At 34.5% G+C, this 22,055-nt stretch overlaps 1 protein-coding gene across 2 annotated transcripts; it reads right to left on the bottom strand.

Annotated features, from left to right (window-relative positions):
- Positions 1–35: 35 nt before the first annotated feature.
- On the bottom strand, positions 36–22,011 carry LOC126854593 (uncharacterized). Of its 2 annotated transcripts, none has more exons than XR_007688125.1 (7): positions 20,972–22,011; positions 20,376–20,549; positions 6,830–6,890; positions 4,264–4,335; positions 1,414–1,553; positions 1,180–1,344; positions 36–730 (listed from the first exon to the last, which is right to left on the bottom strand). XR_007688125.1 is itself a non-coding variant. In XM_050601514.1 (7 exons), the coding sequence occupies exons 2-7, from the start codon at positions 20,494–20,496 to the stop codon at positions 659–661; spliced, it is 618 nt and encodes a 205-aa protein (XP_050457471.1). In that variant the 5' UTR covers positions 20,497–20,549; positions 20,972–22,011; the 3' UTR covers positions 36–658. The 2 variants fall into 2 exon arrangements, 1 of the variants encoding a protein (XP_050457471.1); XM_050601514.1 differs by having other exon boundaries at positions 1,180–1,331.
- Positions 22,012–22,055: the final 44 nt, after the last annotated feature.

The raw sequence follows: 22,055 nt of genomic DNA, 5'->3' as shown, positions 1-22,055 counted from the left end.
CTCTGTTTTATAAATGAGTTTTATGAATTAGGAGATACTCTTAGAAAGTATTTATTAGCAATCGTGTAACATGTATACAATAATTTATGAATGATATTAAATGATTGCCTTATCGAAGTTTTATAGTTTTGTACGTATCATGCAATTATAATATTATAATATTTGTACCTGTTACGTTCTGAAATACATAATGCATAGAAAATCATCATCTATCTAAGAAACGAATATCTATCTAAGAAAAATATTTGCGCATTTTTTTTTTAGATTTTTTCCTATTCCTCCACGCGTACTGCAATAATATACATCTCTCCATTATTACATCATCAAGTTTAGATTCTTTTAGATTAAAAAATCAGTAAATTCAGTAAATTTATGCTCTTTTTTTTTGCTTTTTTTTTAAACTAAATCTCGTACACAAAATGACTTTTGATCATTTAATTTGCACAACTTTAGATCGGCATTTCGACATTGCGCGTCTCTAACATTCCCTTGCCACATTTCCTTGCCACGAGCAGAACCATTTCCTTTCGATTGATGCAGGATCAAATCGGAGACTTCTCAGGTCAAAGGACTAAGATAATGTGGCGATTTGACATGTCCTCTGTTCAATCTCACTATCTTCATCGGATTCGCTGGCCCAGGAGGGCCGTCGTTCGTGTCATATCTCGCCGTCACTATCACCGGGACAGCGCCCTGATCCTGACACGCCGTCATCGAGGACTTCCGTCACCTCGCGAAACACAATGAATGATAGATATAATCGCAAGAAAAAAAATTTATAATTAATATTAATGTATTTTGCGGCAGAATCTGAATTAACTTTGATACAAATAAACCAACAAATCCATCTCGATTTAAAGTCAGAAAAATTGTAAATGCTGTAAAAAAACAATTATAAAAATATATAAAAAATATAAAATATAAAAATATCGATTATGAAATTATAAAATATTTCGCTATTGGCAATCAAATTTTAAGAACAGTGAAATACTCTGTATTAAAGAAATTGCGCAATAAACTTTTTTAAATTATAAATATAGATTTTCTTCTATATTCTAAAAAAAAAAAAAAAATGAATTACAAGGAATGAACAGATGTCTTACAAAAGATTCCGATGTTAACAAACGGGAAAGAGGAATCGAAGCGAAAAATCGATGCAGGGATCTTGAGAATACTCACTAAGACTTCCTCGAAGCGATCGTAATTGTCCTGTCTGGAGTTTAAGAGACTCTCACCTACCGAATCAGTCCCAGCATTCGATTGACAAGGATCTCGTCGTCCTAGCGCGCTCGATGCAATATGCAGCAAGGACAATACCGCCAACAGACCGGCTGCAAACAGTATCTATATATATCGGGAAATTCGCACAGGAAAATAAAACGAGGAATGGCGAAAGGATCTGGGTCCTCTTACCCGCAACATAGGAGAGCCAAAGTCTATTGGGTTTCCATGCCAAGATGCAAGACAACGGCAAGTACAGCAACGCTCTTCGCCAGCCTCGTGTGGTTTTCAGAACGTTGGACCAACAATGCAAGCAGAGAGAATCCTCATTTCTGGAAAAAAAGCCAGATTTCCTTTTTTTCCATAGAAAGAGATTTGAAATAAAAAATATTATTTTAGAGAGAGAGAATAATATGTGTCGTGTATTTAACAAAAATATATTATAAATCGATTAATATACACATTTCACACACGCTACTTATACAAATCAAATAGATTGCAAATTAAATTCTTTTTTATTCTTGTGCAAAGTTTTATTTTAATTATATAATTATGTGTCGAATGTCGGACCGATTTAAAGCTATATTTAAATTTTTTGCCAATAATTTATAATTATTAATTATAAATGATTGAGAAGTCAAGAAGAAACAAACGAAATGTGTATATATTGCCAAAGAGTTAATATTTGCAAACATTGTAATAATATTTACATAAGTTTCGATGCGCGAAAATAGATTATCCGATTTAATTTCAATTCGATAAACAAAACTTTTATGAGAACGACATTCCATTGAATCGCGGACAAACAATCAGCTTTAATCCTTATTATAGTTCCATCAATTTTCATTCAATTTCCTTTTCCCTTTTAAAGAGATGGAACAGCAAGACGATTTCTTTATCTATTCAACTTCTCGCATCGAATATTTTCGTATCATTACATGATAAATTAAATTGATACATTAAATCCTGTCTATGTACAAAAAAAAAATTTTTACTTCAAAACAAAAACTTAATTTGTTGCCAATATATCATAAATAGAACTAATTTTACATTATATTCTTTTAATTACATATATTATCAGCTTTCTATCGCGATTCTGTTACAAAAAGAATATAAAGCGTTGAATTTTTTTATCAGTGTTTTAAGCTTAAACTTTATTTTTATTTATTACACACATGTATTACACACATATGTATGTATGTATTACACATTAACATACTGGCTTATGTACGCGGTAGCGATTTCGTTTGTAATGTAATTTCATGGAAATATCCGTAGTGAGCATACTGAAAAGGAAATTATCTGGAAGCGACTTGCCAAAGCTTTGAAATTATCAAGGAAATTTCTGCGAAGATAGACAGTAATTATTGCCTGAGTCTGGAAACGTACCGATATTAGCACTCACTGCTAAATTCGTCTAATCAACATTTCGCAGAGAATTAATCCTATTATGATGACAACGAAAGGGGAAAAGCACGATAATCTTCTTTTTATACAACTTTATGAGAAGATATAAAGATAAAAGTTTCTTTTAAAGTTAATCGAAAGAAACTAAAATAATTCAGAGAGGAATTTCTTTTTTGATACTCTTTTGATACACACACACAATCTATTTATTGAAATATTTTTAATTAAATTATACTCTAAATGAATCTGAAAAATGTTTATCCTTGTGCGAGTGTGAAAAATACACATGATATCTTAATCTAAAAATGTGTTTTTTCGCACGAAGCGACGTATACATTATCTCTCTCGTTCTGATCAGAGACAATCGAGTGGGAGGTGGATCTCGTGCAGAGTGATCGATCGCTTCGACTCGTAGTTTTAATGGCACCGGGGTCGTCGAGGGCATAAACTTCCGCCGGGGAGTAACGTCAATTCGATGGATCGCTAAGCTAAGTTGCACGATAAAATCCTAGGGCCATGGTAGAACTTCTTTTACTACTTTCTCCTAGCACATACTAGCTGTACCAAGCTACGAAGAACGCTGGCGACGTCGTTTTCATTGGCCCTCGTCCCCAAATTGATCGATACGAACAACTTAGATGGAAAGCTGATCAGTCTCGTGCGGTAATCAAGGTATAATTAACATTTAATCAAATTATTAATATTGATATCGAGGAGACGTAATTCAATTTATAAAACGTATCTCTCAATAAATTAATCGTTAAAAAAAGGATACACGAATCGGAATAATAATTTCATTCTTAATTAATTTTTTTCACACATATTTTGTCCATTAACTTTGGAGATAGGTGGACTCTCAAAGCTTGCGTTTGATGCATTTATCTGGTTTAGACAGACTACTTGTAAAGGCTTCGTCCTTTGCATCGTAAAGCGTTATCTACGGTGCTTGTCGGCGGTCCGCGTTTCCTCATCCGTTCGTCGGGAAACGCGGGGAAAACTGGGGCAAACTTCCGACCTGGTTGGTAATTGCCGGTTGGCTTTGCGTTGCTTCTTTTCCGTGTTATCCTGCCGCGGTGGTTTAGACTCGATGATAGTTCCCTGAGGCCCTTTTAACCCCTACGCCCGTCCAGCTTATCGTTTCTAATATACACGAACCAGTTTCGGGCAATTTGTAAAGTTATATATTTGCAAATATATAACTTTGCAATATTGATATTTGCGTTACATTCGTATGTTATATCTGGAGAGAAACATTTGCCAAAATTTCCCTCTCTCATTTCTTTACTTCATTTATAAATATAATTACTCATATTCAATTAATTCTCTTATTATATTTATCATATACAAATATAAATTTATATATATTAATATTAGAAAAATAAAATAGATCAAAATTAGTAAAAATATAAATTATGTATATATATATATATATATATATATATATATATATATATAATTAACTTTATTTTTCTATATACATAAATTTATATATTAATTAGCAAAAGAGAAAGATATGAAAGAATATATAAGTAAATAAAAATATAAATTAAAAAAAGCAACATTTCTTTTCCTATCATAACAAGATAAGATATGTCTTGTTACGTAGGAAATTGTTATTTCTTTATATAAACATACCTGACGCAGAGTTGTACAAATAACGTAATGGCCCAAGTTACTTCAAGGAAGAAGATCGCGCCTGATGCCGCCCTGTAATTTAAATCGTATATTTGAATTAAGAAGATGTTCCAAGTTGAAAAGAAACCGAATGTACGGTACGAAACTTTACGTTCAATGGATCGAATACGTAACAACGCGTTCGCTTTGTCAACGACTACTTTTCGAAGAGACGCGAGAGGGAGAATCAGAAAAACAGAATAAGAAAAATACAGTAGCGGACTTATAGTTTCTATAAGGGATATCTCTCTCTTTCTCTCTCTCTCTCTCTCTCCCACTGCTCTTTACACAGATATAGGAGGACATAAATAATAATAATTTCGTTATACGAAAAAATTCATGTCAATGTTTGCCAATATCGCGGAAACGTGATTCGACTGTGTCGGTTGTAAGGGAGATGGCGATTTGTATCCCGGGAGAATCACGATAGCCCACCAAGCAGTGTATCAATGATTTAAGGGCGCCGACTGCCTTGCGTAAAACACAGAGGGGCGCTCTGCCTGTAAAAAATGTAAAACATTTCTCTCAATCTCTTCCACTCGCCGCGATATTTTTTTTCCGAAAGTGTGAGTGAGTGAGCGAGATGCCGGCAGGAAAATTGCTGTGAGCAATGTCGAAAATATTTCTTTTCGCCGCGATACGCGAGTTCATTGCATGTAATATAAAGCGGCGCAGCTGTGAATAAATGCGACCGCGGACACAAGAGAATATCTAATTAAGAACTATCGTCCTTTCTCGAACGTAGAATTTTATCATACGTTTTAATACGAAGACGTCTCAAAAATATTATCATAGATAAACTTAAAGATCAAAATATAATAATTGTATGCATGATGTAAATCTATAATCTATAAATTGTGACAGTATTTTATTTAGGATTTTTTATCGCATATATATGATTTTTTTATAAATTTTTATATATTTTTATATAATCTATAAATAATAAAATTAATATGATGCTGTTAATATATGCTGTAATATATATATATATATATATATATATATATATATATATATACATATATATAATTGTATAAAATTCTGTTTTATGGAGTCTTTATGGATGTTAGTTGTCTAAGTAAGCTTTAGTAGACTCTTCAAAATGCGCAACAAATTTTAAATTCTGTCAAGTCACTGAAAAAGACAAAAGTTGCAAAGATACATACATTGCACGTATATATACATTAACATACAAAATTCATCAAATTTGTTCGGAAGATTATTACGTTTAACTTACCATTAGATGAAGAAAGAATTTCGACTTGTTCACTTTTTCTTTCCCGTGACCGCGTAAATACTTTAAAGATAATCTCGTTCCAGCATCGCGCTTCCGTTCCTGATAATCTAATTGGCCCTAAATTAAATCTCCCGGGGACGGATCGAATCGCTTGAATTGCCCGATAAGTAACAACGGTCGTAAAGATTTTCACCGTCGTTCATCGTGCTTAATTATCATACTACTAATACTCGACAAAGCGGATCTCATCCAGGAATTGTAATTAAAACTGAGAGTACGCAAAGTATAAAAGGCCAGAAACAATGGAGCTTATGAAGGATATCCCGGGGATAAATTAGAATATCATGTTTAGTCCTTAAAAGCGAGGTGTATGTTACTCCGCTTTGCTTATACAAATAATTTATATACACAAGTATCTCTTATTATAAATATTTATTATTATTATTATTATTATTATTATTATTATTATTATTATTATTATTATTAATATTATTATTATTATTATTATTATTATTATTATTATTATTATTATTATTATTATTATTAATATTATTATTAATATTATTATTATTATTATTATTATTATTATTAATATTATTGTTGTTGTTATTATTATTATTATTATTATTATTATTATTTATGTAATAAGATGCAAGAACGAAAATCGAGGAAAGAGCCCGTAAAGCATCGCATAAAATCAAAAATTTAAGCTATTCGTCAAGTTCTCTATTGCTGGATATACTTTCAATCATAGAAAATTTTGAAAAAATCTCAGCGTTCGTAACATTTGTATTTTGCAGCATTAAATGTATCTTAAGAATATAACTATAATATAAAAATTAAATAACAATAAAAATAATAATGTAATATCACTAATTTTTTAATTCTTTAAAATAATTCTATCGCTTACAATCTGTTGCGGGCATACAATCGTCGAACGTACTACGATAAATGTCGCTGTCTTTGACAGATGGACAAATAGTCTCGCCCTGCGAGAAACAGGCGAATCGAAAGAAATCAATGGGAAAATCTCTTTTGTAAAATTAAATTACTTCTTCGTATAATTTCATTCGATTATAAAATTGGAAGAAGGATGGAGGACTTCGATCTCGCAGGATAAAGTTTACTCCCCGTCGATGCCACCTTTTGATTCACCCGTCTAGCAGTCTCCTTATTCTCGCGAGACTGATATGTCGATGCGGAAATCGCGATAACGCGCGCGCGCGCGCGCGCGGGAGGCTGATAATGCGTGAATTGAATTACGGTATACGCATGTTGAATTATCCTCACGTAACGTAAAGCCCCATGACGTGTCGATGGTACGCCACATCCGCGCCGACGCCGCACACAACTGCAACAGACAGAAAGAGGATCAAAAAGATTGCATCTCCCGACCCGTCTGATGAATTCCATCTCGCCGCAGCGCTATACGCCGATATGTATTTCGCAGGCATCGATCTCCTCGATCGTATTTTACGCCGAACGAGATTCGCGTAATTTATAACCGCGGGTGCAACTCGCATACGAATCGTCGCGAAATATTTCATCTACGATAAACTGAGCGAGTTTCACAAATATATATGATATATGCAATAATATATATATATTTTTTTTTAATTTTTATCAAATAATTTTTTATCAAGATGATCGTATTGTTCTTCTCTACCATTATATCTTTAAACATTTATATTACTCTCGTATTAAATTATTTTTCTTTAATCTTATTCGAGTTTCTTTTGACTCGCGAATTAATTATTTTCACACGCGTTTGATAGATCTTTAACTTTTTATCTCAATTTAATATTTTAGATTTAATACGTATTTAAATTTTTGTTAAATATTTCTCTCTTTTTTTCAGAATATTTTATATATTCATCCGTCTTCTCTGTAGAGAGAAACTAGTCGAGTTTCTTTTGATTCGCGAATTAATCATTTTCGCACGCGTTTGATAGAACTTTAACTTTCTATCTCAATTTAATATTTTAGATTTAATACGTATTTAAATTTTTGTTAAATATTTCTCTCCCTCTCTTTCGGAATATTTTATACATCCATCCATCTTCACTGTAGAGGGAAACACCGATATTCCCGCAGGATACTTCGCAGCATAAATTCCCCCTCTGTGTGCTTCCGTATGCATGCCGGTGCATTAATTACCACTTCTGAAATTCGCCCATGCATTCCAAACGTGTGGGACGAGCGTGCAAGTCGGAATCTTTTACCATTTGTTATATATAATTCGTTACGATAATGAATGTTGAAAAAGAAAACGACGATTTTAAAATGTAAAAAAAAAATATATTCTAGAGATAGCTCTTGCGTCTTATCGGAAATGTGCGCGTATATTCTATCGAGAGATTTTCATCTTAAAAAAAAATTAAAATTGTTACCGATGTATATTTTTGTACCGGAAAATATCAAGCAGTATCGAAAGAACACGAACGTATTTTTTTGTAAAATTTTATTTTTTGTAAAAAAATACTATAAAAATATTAGATACACCAAGATCCCAATCGAAACATCCTGTATTAATCCGCGCGATCTCGGTATAAAATTATTCTATTGTGTACATCGGAGGGAGAATACGTGTTCTATGCAAGTATCACGTGCACAATGGATCGACTATATTTTCGTCTGACAGGAAATCAATACAGTAGGTTCGAATTGGATTTTTTTTTCTCGCAGTGGTTCAATTTGAACGCCTACTACAAGAGACAAGAGGATAAAGCCGATCATCTCTCGAATCAATGTAATTGCCCCCAGGAGAATGTACGTTGTACATGTCAGGCGATGCTTCATCGAGACTCAGCACTCACATCAAGCACATTCTTGTGAATGAAATGTACCGCCAAATTTTAACGAAAAACAGATACACATACATCCTAAATATATATATATATATATATATATATATATATATATATATATATTTTTTTTTTAAGAAAAAAAGATGTAATTTTTAATCCACATCCGTGAAAAAAACTTTCTTAATTTAATAATTTAAATTTATCGTAATGGGGTGAGGGGAGATATCGCTAAATTGTTATACAATATAATCGCTATAACATCTACACCAACGGCAAACGAATATATGATAACGAATACGAATACGATGATAACTGCAAGTGCTGGGATCTGTCTGGAAATGGTGCTCTATCAATCCGCCGTTGTGAAATGCGACTTTACGATCTGAAATTTTTCGAAAATTCAATTGACAATTGAAACGTGATTTCGATCAATTCTGTGATAAACTTTGAAATAAAAAAAAAAAATTTTAATTAAATTGAAGTTGAAATAGAAAATCGGTTTCTCTCTCGTACAAGTTTTATCGCCACGCTCAGCTTGAAGCTCTATTGTCAACGCGGAATTTTCAGATACGCGTGGAATACAATTTAAGCTGGACAAGAAGCAATTTCTCGAGAAAGTCGAAGAGATGGATATCAAAGAGCAGTCCGCGAAAGGTCCTAATTGCAAAGCGGAACCGATCAAAGGATTTTTATAAAATGAAATAACCGACACACGAGAAAATAATTACACGGGCCATTAGAGAACTTTCATTTGCGCCATTAAATGCGATTAACAGTAAGAACATTTGAAAAAAATCATCACGTTTCAATTTTCATGATAACGCGTTTCTCACAATTGCAATGATCGAAATAGTTGAGGAAATAATTATTTGACAGACAAATTCAAAGATTCGACAAATTTAATAGATTGAAATTAATTTATATTAAAAAGCTGTCGATCATATTAATTAATTCATCATAATGTATCTCAAACTTTTATACTCAATTCAAAGTATATTACTCACGCGATCTCATTCAATTTCGTAACAAATGACTTTGGATCGTAAATTTTAAAAACAAAATTAATTCTCGATTTGTAAATAACGTAACCGTGGCTTACATTTCCATTTCGCAAGAAACTTGACAATAGCAAATACGCGTATGTGTGTGTGTGTGTGTGTGTGTAAGAGCGCGCATGTTTGCTGGTCCAACGACGAATTTGGGGAAACGCGAGCGCGATGTATTATTCAGAGAACGAATTCGCGTGAAGTTTAATAAAAGAAAAATCCGGCCAGGACGACGCGTGCATTTGAGATCTCAGCTATCGTCGAGAAGAAAAAACCTGCGGACAATTTTACTTTTCTTATCCGGTGCCTCTGCCCTGTCCCGCGAGATATGTTTTTATTTTATGTATTTACGTTGGCAAGCACGCCGGAAGAGATGTAATTCGCTGCCATAACGAAATGATTCTCACTTCCGCAGGAAAAGATATAGGAAAAAAAACTGAGGAATAAATAAACGCTCGTTGTAATCCGTTGAAAGCGTATGATATATAATTAATCTTTGATTAAATTTTGTATTTTATAATTTCCACATGGCTTTTAATTTCCGTCTAAGGTGACTTTTTGAATGGAAATAAAGTCTTGAAAAAATTGTTGTCTCTGCATTCACGTTTCAAAACTGAACTATCCGGAAATTTACAAGATTGGCGGATGCGGATTCTCGACCGTATCCGCCAACACAAGGTCACCGGACGAATATTCTGTGACTGAACATGAATCGGTCATCTACGATTGTGTTGGTTCGCGAATGAAATTTCCGGGGCTTTATTGTCCTCCAAGATGTTCGCCGGGGGATATCCATTATCCTCCCACCGACAAGAGAAGATCGCCATCTGACTAGTCATTTTCTCGAAAATTAAATCTTTACATCCACGTAGACGATATTTGCTCATACGAGCAAGCATTATGAGCTAAGCGCTGCTGCGACAATTAATTCGATTAAAAAATAACCGCTTAATCTCGCAAGAAAATTGTTGATATAAAGCGCTGACATTTCTCCAACATTGGATCCAACTACAGTATGCGAAGCATAACTAAAGAAAATTATACGGAAGCGACAAAGTGTCGATGTACTAAAAGGGTGAGAAAGGTTGCGAGAGATGGCTGAGTGGAAAACGAGGGTAAAGCCTATCTAAGGATGAATAGTGGCCAATAGGTCGCCTTTTCTTCCTTAATCTCTTCTTCTGTCGCGGGAACGAAGACAGATTGCCGCGATCGAATTCCTATCTCACGTGATCGCGCAGCCTCAATATATATATTTCTTCCTTTTTCTTTTTTATCTCTTGCTCGCATTTCTTCCCCCTCTTTTCTCTTCGTCCCTTTGTCCGTGGAGCGAATTTTCGCGACCGGTGAGCGGAGTAATTCAAATTTTCGGTCTCGGATTCAATTAGAAGCACGATGCAATTAGCCGCGGACACCCATTCGTGTCGTCAAGGGTGTCCTTCCTGAAAGGGTGAAAGCGCGCGATAATTAAGACGGACCACTCTCGAATATATAATTAGACCAATTAGCTTCGGAAAGTGCCGCTCTCTCTCTCTCTCTCTCTCTTGACCGACCAATATCACTTTATACAAGGGATGTGTTCGGGAACAACACTCGTGTTTCTAGTGTCTTTGAGTTGGAAATCAACTCTACGTGAATTGGATCCCAAATGTGAAAAACGAAATGGATGACGAAATTTTCCGCTCTCATTTTTAATTAATTAATTCCAAGAAAATTTTGCTCACACAATTCCAATCAATTACAACTTTTTCCAATTTATAGTTTGCGATTGATAAATTTTAAGAAAACTAAAAATTGGAATTTTAATGGACGTTTGACGCTTCCTTCCTTCTTAAAATCGACGACGCTGAAAAATCGCTAGCGTACAGATATATACATATATATATATATATATATATATATATATATATATATATATATATACAGACTTTTCTTGATGTACAAAATTCAATGAGAATTAATTTAATCCGCGGCAATCGAAGGGAATCCTCTCGTCGAGAGAACATCCCGCGGATGTGTCGAACGAACGCGGCGTCGCGTTTCCGGCGACGTAGCGCGCGGATGGAAATTGAGTTTCGTCGAGTTTTCCATCGCGACGATTCGATTTGTCCCGCGACGCCGTGACGAGCAGCATCAAAACTTTCTCGCGCGACGAGAGGGACGACGATCCTCGTCGCCCGCCCCGAGGTCGTGATAAAGCAGACGAGCAGAAAGAAAGCGTGGGAGAAAATCGGGTGAACAACTTTCGCGAAATGATGGATGCGCCACGCTTAAAAAGGATCCGACCTTACTAAAGTCTCCAAGGAAAATATATCGCGTGTGCCTGCGATATCTTGGGAGATGGTCGACGAGAAAATCTATGGTTGAGAAAAGTATCTCAATCTCTTCCCTAATGCACAATTTTACTTTGTACATTATAAATCTATTTGCAGAGCTGAATGTCGGGGGGAAAACGTTGTTAAAGAGTGTCGAAACTGTCAGTAAAACTACGTCGCACGATTTTTCTTCATACGTATTACATCACATATAGAATGGAAAATGCGGCGCATCCACGAGTTGTCAACGGCGATGAATTTCGCGCATGTTCACAATAGCCTGCACTTTAGATGCGATGAAGGAAAAAGGAAAAAAAAAAAAAAACAACAGGCGTATATGTATGTATATATGTGCGAGTGCGCATAAATGTGGCTCTCACAGAAATTAAAATTGAAGAGAGCGACTCGCAGTTAATTCCCAAAGTGCCGAGAAAATTTTTGACTCAGTGAAACTTTCGCTGTAATACACAAAAAGCAAATCGACCGGTATTCCGTAAGCTTTCTTAAGTAAACATTCCGCTTTTTTTAATTCTCTGTTTCAGATTTAATCAACAGGATATAATAAGTATCTAGTATCGAACATTGGAAGATTGCTTTAAGTGAATGGTCAAAATTCTTGTATTTCTCACATAATTTCTCATACTTTTTATTACAGCTCGCTTTCAACCTCCTTGATCACTCTTATTGAGCTTTACATGATGCGATAAAGATGTTTTTATACAACCAAATAAAAATATTTTTACATCGAGCATTTTGATGCTTGTCATATCTTTTTATCTGCGTGCAATATTTTTTTAAAGAGTTTCAGGATATGTAAGAACATGAAAATGTAAATAGTTCCCCCATTACCGTAGTCTCACATTATCGTAATTTTATCTCGGCTGTTATTATTTCGTTGAATCGTTTTGACCGATGTAAATCTCGAAAAATAAATTAATGTTAAATCTTATTCTTTTGTAATAAACCTAAAAAAACATGATTAAAACATATATATTTTATGTGTAAGTAAAATATAATATTTTAACTCCATAACAAATTTTATATAAAATTCGAAAATAAATAATCTATAAACATTATACATATTTATGTGCACATTTCTCTTAGCAAGATAAATCTAAATTAAAATTATTTTCTCAATGTTCATAAATGGAATTAACGTAAAAATGGCTTCGAATATATATCCTTTTGGCTTTATTTGAAAGTCCTCTATAAAAAGGACGGCTTTCCATAAATATGTGAGGTCAAAAAATTCCTGAATAAATAGTTTCTCAAATTAAAGTCGACTCTCCTCGATTCTGAATTTCGCAAATGGGAAGATATGTGCTCCTTGGCCATTCGTGTTTCGCTCTAAAATTGCGATGGGTGATATTTCGTTTTTGGGGGGAAAGAAAAAAGAAAGGCAAATCTGTCATCGAGAAAATATAGTCTTATTATCGACGACCTTTATGTGCGGATGTATGCCCTTACATGTTGATAAAAGGGATGAAGCCGAAGCCAACCGTTCTTCTCCGTCCCGACACGGCCTTAAACTTTACCGCAATAAGTCCCCGCGGATATAAACTTATGATTCACGGTATGTCAACCTGGGCAAACTTTGCAGCTGCGCGCGCGAATTTCCACATGGTTTACATCGGTTGCACCTTACGGAAGATCCTAAAGGTAGTGAATATACTTAGGTAGAGGCATTATCTCTATACGCCAGAAGCTCCACACGAGCGGATGTGAGCGTGATGTAAGAAGATTCAAATAAAACAGTAGAGTAAAAAAATCACCATGTATAAAGTTATGCACAAATAAGCGAAGACTCGCTTGTACATTTTTTGCGTACATTAAATTATCGAGAAATTTTCAGATTGTAAAAACTTTCTTGTAATTACGAAGTTGATTCGAGGCTGTCCTTACACGAAATATAAAATAATGAATGTTTTGAAAAATGCGAGAACGTATACCCTATATATGTATATAGATTGTGTATGTTGCAGGGGAAATACGTACGCGAATTTTCCGCGTTTAGCCGCGAAAACTTTCATAACCAACTTCCCAAAACCTCGAAACCACGAATTTCATCGAGAAATGCGGCGCGCTACCGTAATCATTGAGAGAATTCTGCTTTTATTGCACTTTGACCTAAAATTTGAAATATTCTCGAGGAAGAGATATCTAATCTAGATAGAGGCAGAAACATCAGAGCGAGATATCAATTAATTGTAACTATTTATAAAACAATCCCTACAGGGGATTGTATCTCTATATTTTCGACGTCGCTTCTCTATTCTAACGATATTATTTGATCGAGCTTCAAGGAAAATATGGGAGATTTATTTTGATTATTCCTGAAATGCTCTATCAAAAGTTATTGACGATATTGTTTTATGCATGAACAGCGTAGACAATTAATTAGACCATCTTAAGACAAACATATTGTTCGTATTGCTTCTGGAGTAAAAACATCAGAAAAAAACAGAAATAACTGCCTGAAGCTATTTTACGAAAATACTGAAGAAAATATTGACTAGCACGTTTCCAGATACATGCGCGAGAACAAACAACACACGATAAATGAAAAAGGAAGAGATCAGTGGAAAAAATAGAAAAGGTGAACAAAAATGTGAAAGTTAATATGGAAATGTGTCCTCGAAATTAAGTTTAGTCAACTTTCATTTACCAAAATTGAAGAGTGTCGGCTGTTTATACTGTAACTTTTAAATTTTCAATATTAAATATTTTCTTTAATTATATAAATATACACATTTAATTAAATATAATTAAATTTTAAAATAATAAAAATTAAATTTGATATAAATAAAATATAAAATAAAATATAAAAATAAATTTCTTCTCTACAAAATGTATAATGTACTTTAAATTATATATGTAAAAAATATTTTTTACATAAATGTTTTTTTTTTTTGCTTTTATCAATATTAGAAATAAATTTTTAATTCGGTTGTTTATATGTAAATGTAAAATTGTTTAAAGTTAAGTGCATTGCATGTTTCATCAAAATATTTTCGTCATTTGCGCTACTCGCGTAGAATAACTGTCCCCAAGAGTATGTTAATTGCTAATTAAAATTTATTATTATTATTATTATTATATTTCCATATTATCTTGAATAAACAAAAGAATTCAGCATTCTATCAATCTCGCAAAAATATTAATATTCCATTTTTGCTTCAGTTTTCGTGTGTGTAAAAATAATTCGTGACACAATTAAAGTCTAGACACGAGAATAAGAAAAAATATCTGATCACCGGAAGATTTTAATGAGATTTTTGCTTCTCATCGCATTTCAAGAATTAACGAGTTGCTGCCGTGCACAAAGTATACCGTGAGTTTCTTAACGCGCGAAGAAGAATCGAGCTCTTCCAGAATTCTCGCATTCCTTCCGTATATCGCCTTAATATCTCGCCGCGACTGAAAGAGATTACGGGGATGAAATGTTTCATCCGCAGTAAATTCGCGTTAACGCCGTTTTTGCGGAAAACGCGCTTCGCCGCGCAGGAACCGCGATAAATCCACCCATCTATACATATTTGCATTCGCGCTGCCACATATGCTACTTTTCGGCAAAGTTTCGGAATATTATTCCGCTTACTTCTTGAATCTACGCTGTTGCGAAACTACCTTATTTAATAATTTTTTATAAGTTTCGTTCGGTTATAAGTTTCGTGAAATGGAAGAAAGAGAGAGAGAGAGAGAGAGAGAGAGAAAGAAACTTTATGACATTTAATAAGTCGATTTATAAATACGGTGATTGTAATATAAATATATAAAAATTTATAAGGTATATATTAATATAAAAAACATTTTCCGTGGATGTGTTACTTTGTTAATTTCGCGGTTAATGTTAAATTTAATTCGCTTTTTAGAAAGCTACGAATATGTATGGTCGCGAATGTATGTATAATATGCATTCCAATAATGCTTGAAAGATGCAATTTGTATCGGCGACTGATTCTCGGCGGCGGATAATCGCAGTTCGCTCATAAATTAGCGGTGATTTACGCCTCGATACAAATGGCAAATACACTGGCACGATACATGCGCGCGGCTATAAATTATCGTCGATTGTCTAATTGCCTAATTTTACACTTCCATTCTCTACGTTCACAAATCTCCTTTTCCAAATCCAATCGAAATCCGCGTTTGTTTATGTTCGACGCCTTTATCTGACTTGTCGCGATTCGCATCGCGATTGAAATAAAATTAATTATATTTAACAGTATGTATTGCAGACTTGGATGCTATTCTAGACACGTATCCTCATTGAACGGATTTGTTTTATTTATAATTATATCTCCCGATGAACAATAATTTGCGAGCCGCGAGATGGAAATTTTAAAATCATTATTAACACAGTCAATGGATATTAAGCACAAATTATTTATTTTACAATATTCATCAATTACTTCGACAAATATGCATATCGTTATAAAACGTTTTTCAACAATGCAATGTATTAAATTTTGAAGATATTGCCAATATATATAAACTATAAATTGTAATCGACTACATCGTGTATACAATGTGCCGTAAACGCGCAAAGAGCGAAGAGCGCGATGTTTACCTTGTAAACAAGCCAGCTAGAATGACGGGGTTAATCTGATTGCAGTTTATAATTTCAGGATGCTGCGGCAACGATTTCGACACGATGCCCGCAGACTCCCGAAACTAATTAAAATACACGAATGCGAGATCGCGCGGGGCTCGTCTAATCGAGGTCGTCGAGATAGAGTAACCCTTGTTCCAGTTAGCGAGTATTCCTCTCTCTCTCTCTCTCTCGTTCTCTCTTTTCCGCGTGTCATCAATTTTGAAACTTCACATCTGGAAAGAGCATGTGACACTTCAGATTTAAAAAAAAAATGGGTCCAATTTCCAAAAAAAATTTCCAAAAAAAACGATTTCTGCGTGTAAAACTCTTTCGATAAAAAACAGGATTGCAGCAACAACTCCCGTCAAGAAACTGCGGACGATACTCGAGGGATATGTATCTAACAAGGACGCGCGCAAAGTTCGTAAGCTGTTCGTGGAGCCTCACGTGCTCAAAATATCCAGTTTATCCTCGTTACCGAGTTACGGCAATCGAAAGTTCAACCCCCTCGGGTCGAGTTGAACGGAGATCGCCGATGACAATGACAGAACTCGTTTCTCTTCATTCGCCCGAAGTCGTGAACCGCTACATTCGACTATCACGATTTCAATCTTCGATGATGACAATTCGAGTGCGTGATATGTCACGCGGTTCCCCACGGAGTAGCTCTAAAAATTCACATTACATCAAATATATAATGCATTTTCACGAAAATTCTGAAAGTAGACATTACACGCTGATTTCAAAAAAATTCTCGATTATCCTAAGCTTATCGAATCTCACTTTTCATATTTATATCTTTGTGTTACGCTCGAAATTAAATCGATGAAAGGTGATCCTCTTTTGCTCTGCCGCAGATGAGGCTTATTCGCATCTTAATTAACGTGTGATTTAGGAAGATTCTATCTACACGAAAAAGAAGGGTACTTCGGAAATTTTTCAGATTTGTGATCTACAATATAATAACATTGTTTATATATAGCGGGAGATATTTCCGTATATTGACATTTCTTTTCCCGTAAAAGCTCGCTATCCGCGCAATTTCGCGATAAGTCCTCGACAGTACCGCGACAGTAAATCAACGATGTTTTATCGACAGCGCCGTCTAAAACGAGGGTGCAAGTGCAAGGAAGCGTGGGGTGAGGGGGATGGGAAGAGCAGGATGGCCCGAGGCTTGTTTTCCAGTTACAAGCGCGCGGAAAAACGCGAGAGCGAAAAGCCTCAACTGACTGCGGCTTTTCCGCACCGTCACCCGGCCAAGATAACGAAATGCCGATATCTAGCCGTACGTAAATAGCCTGATATTTATATCCTTGCGTAAACCGTAACTCGATTTTGGAAATTCCGTAAATTTCAATTTGTCACAATTGCCGTCTCTCTCTCTCTCTCTCTCTCTCTCTCTCTCTCTCTATCGTCATGACTTTATCAATCTATCTTAATGCACGTATGATTTAAAAAAATCCTATCTAAATATATATCTGTGAAGGGAAAAAGAAGGCATATATAAAATGTTATCTCCCAGATTTACGGGAACCTTCCCCTCCCTCTTCTTTCGTTTTCCTTTTCAATTCTGAATTCCTTGACAAACCGATGACATGTCAGTTTCTTCTCGACCTTCTAACGCTCTATTAGCACGCGGTGAAAGTAATATATCTCCGTAAAAGATACGTAGATTTACGCGTCAATTCGCGTTGTGCTAACGCATCGTTATTAGCGGCGATATTCCTTTTTTTTTCCTCTTCCGAATTAAGCGAAAAAGTTGGTATTGCAAATGCGGGCGCGTCTCGCGTGCGAACGGCATAAATAACGATCGGCTTGTTTGAAGCCGTCAGCAGTTTTATGCTGCTTGCGGTCGCGCTGCAACTGCAACTGCACTGTCCGTTTCGCACCTCATACTGCTCTTTATTTATTTCACCGGTGTTTCCATTTTCAGCGAAAAGCGCCGATAGTCGACAGATTATTGCGGTTGACCAAACGTAATGACCAGTGAATTTGTCCCCTCATTCTCCCTCGATATAATAATATTATTTAAATAACATAACATAATATTATATAAACATAACATAATATTATATAAATTATCGGTCGCACGTGTACAATTGTTAACTACTACACCGCAAACCATCAACAAAATTTAAACTGACAATCGATAAAATTCGTCTCGAAACAAGTCGCGCATGCATTATTATTACGCAATATTAAAAAAATATATTCTCATACATTCTCGTCTCGAGCGATAAACTTTTGTTACAGGAAAATATTATATTTTGTTATATTAATTCGTGAATACACGATTCGTGCGTGTCTAGAATATTTCTCGCGCTTTGTTATCCCATTCGCATTTGTTTGCCCCTCGTAATAAAACATTTCGCTTCACGCTCGTGTGGACTAATTAAAAACTCCGAGCTTCTATGCTTTTTCAACCGAGTCGCCGACTTTTGTTGGATGGGTGACAAATTGTCAAACTGCCGAGGACAGAGTTATGTTTGCGACGCAATATTTACGACGCGAGAGAGAGACTGTGAAAAAGAAACAAGTTGGTAGGGGAAAATTCGTCAAATTACCCTCTTCCAAAAAAAAAGAAAAAAAAAAAAACCCTTGAAATAGAAACATGAAATATATCCTGTACGTATATTCCACAGCCGCGCGAACTGCGGAATTTCCGGTAACAATTCACTATAAGCCTCGCGATCATTTGGCACTGGAAACTGCGCGCACGTTGATTAAACGTCAATGGGCTGTTACAAGATCGAGATACTACCGTCGTCCGGACGTGATCCGCCGATTCCTCATTCGACCGATCGCGCGCACTAATTGCACCCAGAGCGGGGAGCGTATCGAGTGTTATCAATTAAGGCGCGACCAAAGCACGATTGTCATGGGCAATTATGTCCCGTAACCATTTCGGATGAGTCAGCAACAACGTCGCGACATCCACCCGTTCCGATAGCGCCGACGCGACGGCTCTCGCAAAAAAAAAAACTACCGCCATTCATTCGGGGATAATGGACCATCAGGAACTCCATCGGATCTGCCGAGAGTATTTTTCGTTATTGTTTGTCGTGAGAGAAGAATGGGATGAGATCAAAAGCAAAAGAAAACACGTGTCATCAGTAGACAAACTTGACAGCGCGATGATTATAAGCGTAAGAATCCATTACATTAGAGTCTATTTTTGTGTTATTTTATTTAATTATTTTTAATATTAGATGTGTATTAATTTATATCTGATTTTATTAACTTTATTATAAAAAAATCTAACGTTTTTTTATAAAGCGCGAATGTTTACATAATAACTATTTATAAAAAGCTAGATTTTTTAAATTAACAAGATCCTATTAATTATTGATATTATTTTTAAATATTAATACTTTATTAATATTTTTTATAAAATATTATATATTATAATTCTCTTAATATTATATATTTAATTATTAATATTATTTAAATGTGATTATATACTTCTTTTTTATCATTATTATATTTCAAACGAATCTCTCGAGAGAATTCAAATACTTTTAGAGAAAAAGAAACTGTTGTGCGTATTAAAATTTTTGCAGATGCATAAAAGAAATAATTTGAGAGACCAATAATGATGGCTATTTAAACAACGGTCTTAAGCGAACCGCGACGGAAGTTGTTCAAAGGATCAAGCTACTGTCTTTCGCTGCATATATTATAATGATCCATTAATATTAAGCAGATGTAAAGAGTCTCGTAGATAGACAAGCGTAAGCTGTTTTCATTACCTTTCATGCGGTAATGAAAAGCGGAGTGTTTCTCGCGCGTCATCCCCTTCTCATTTAAAGTAGAAGCAGAAAAGATCGTTTCTATCCCGCTGCGATCTTCGAGATAAAATTCCCGACAAAAATAAAAAAAAAATAAAATCTTTTTTTATATTCTTATAACATTATATTGTAATTCCTCTCGTCCCTCCCTCGCACTTGTCGTTTCTTTTTCTCCCTTCTCTTTAATTTTTTTTTTTTATATTGTTCAATCTTTCTCTCCACATAATTTAATAATACATTTTTGTCTCGTGATAGTATGATAATTTGATAACATAAATTATCGACTCACCAACAGCAGTGCACACCCCAACAATTCTTGTCATCGTCGTTAGATGATGCGTGTCGCTCGATCTTTCGTAGGTAGACATATCGCCGGTGTCCTTCGTAAGATCCTTAGTTTGAGTTATCATGAGATGTGCGATAAATTTGCACGCTTATACACGTGCCTTTCAACAAAGATTCTCTGTGAAAATATATATACATATATATATATATCACTTGTAATTATTTTAACAATGTCTTTTAACCTTTATACCCAACGTGCATCGGAAAATAATCTTTATATAAAAGAAGTTATTAGTACCTCTTGTATAATTTCCTATTGCGACTATAATCATTCTGTGATAAAGAATACGCAATATTCGACATTTATATTCAAAAGAGATTTCAAAGGCAAATTAATTTATAAAATTTTCTATTTGAAGAAACAATATTTTTTACCCTATAATAAATGCATATATATACTTTATCATGACTGTTTCTATACAAAGAATGAACTTTCTCGTTGGCAGTTTCGCAATGTTCATTGTTTTAGATTGGAAGACTTGTCGTGAGTTCGATGCTATTTTTATCAGAGGTTTGATTTTTATTTTGATTTTAACTCACCGAGATTTCCACTGATCGCCAAAGCGCCCTCCACCATTGCAAGCTCACGCGAAACTGCAAGCGCGTGAAGGCGTGAGGCGTGAAGCGCGTCGCGGGCGGGAAACGTCACCGGTCACTGCGGCGCCAAAAATATCGAACATGCGCAAATGTCACTCTTGTTTGAATTTCTTGTCAACCCCTTGCCACGTGTTCTTCGAGAATAGACATTATTGTTATTATTATACGACATACAAGATATTAATTTAATAAAGATTTACGTATTTTCCCCTTTGTCATATCATTTTTGCTATTTTAATCTATTTTATATAAATATAATACATATTAACACCTACATACAACACATATATACATGCATAAAAATAGTTCGCGCACATAACAGCAAAAAAAGTTTAACTCTATTTATTATTTTTATAATTTTTTTTTGTACAATGTATATTTAACTTTAACGTTATGTGTAAAATGGAAAAATTAATAGCCTTTATATAATAATTTTAATATAATAATGTATATAAAATAATGCCACAAAATTGTTTCATATTTTACATTTTTTTTTTAGATTTTTTAAATTAAACTTTAGACATAGGACAATGGGATAGGTTGACACGACGTTATATTCTCATTCACAACAACGTTATTAAATATTTATATATATCACTACCAATATATTTACAATACATATTGTGCGACATATACAAAAATATATCCACTCGCATATAAGCGTGTAGAATAACTCGAACAACACGGACACGAGGTGAGGTAGAAACAGTCATGATTTATCATTTATGGAATAACCATATTTAAAAATTGCAACCATCGCATGTATGGGAGCATTTAACGACCGCAACGCTCGCGAACATGATCTGTCTTTGTTTAACTTTCGGTGAACAATAAGGATGAAATAATATCGTGAGTGTTGCGATCGTTAAGTGGAACGCGTGTGTATAATTGCAATGATTATCTTCCATAAATTATATACAATATTATAGACAGTAAATATATTTGTATATATATATATATATATATATATATATATATATATATATATATACACTTTGTTTTTAAAGCGTTTTCTGCTGTGCTTCAA

The sequence above is a fragment of the Cataglyphis hispanica genome, chromosome 14, assembly GCF_021464435.1.
Source record: "Cataglyphis hispanica isolate Lineage 1 chromosome 14, ULB_Chis1_1.0, whole genome shotgun sequence".
NCBI classification, from domain to species: Eukaryota; Metazoa; Arthropoda; class Insecta; order Hymenoptera; family Formicidae; genus Cataglyphis; species Cataglyphis hispanica.
This window is presented reverse-complemented; position numbering and strand designations above follow the sequence as displayed.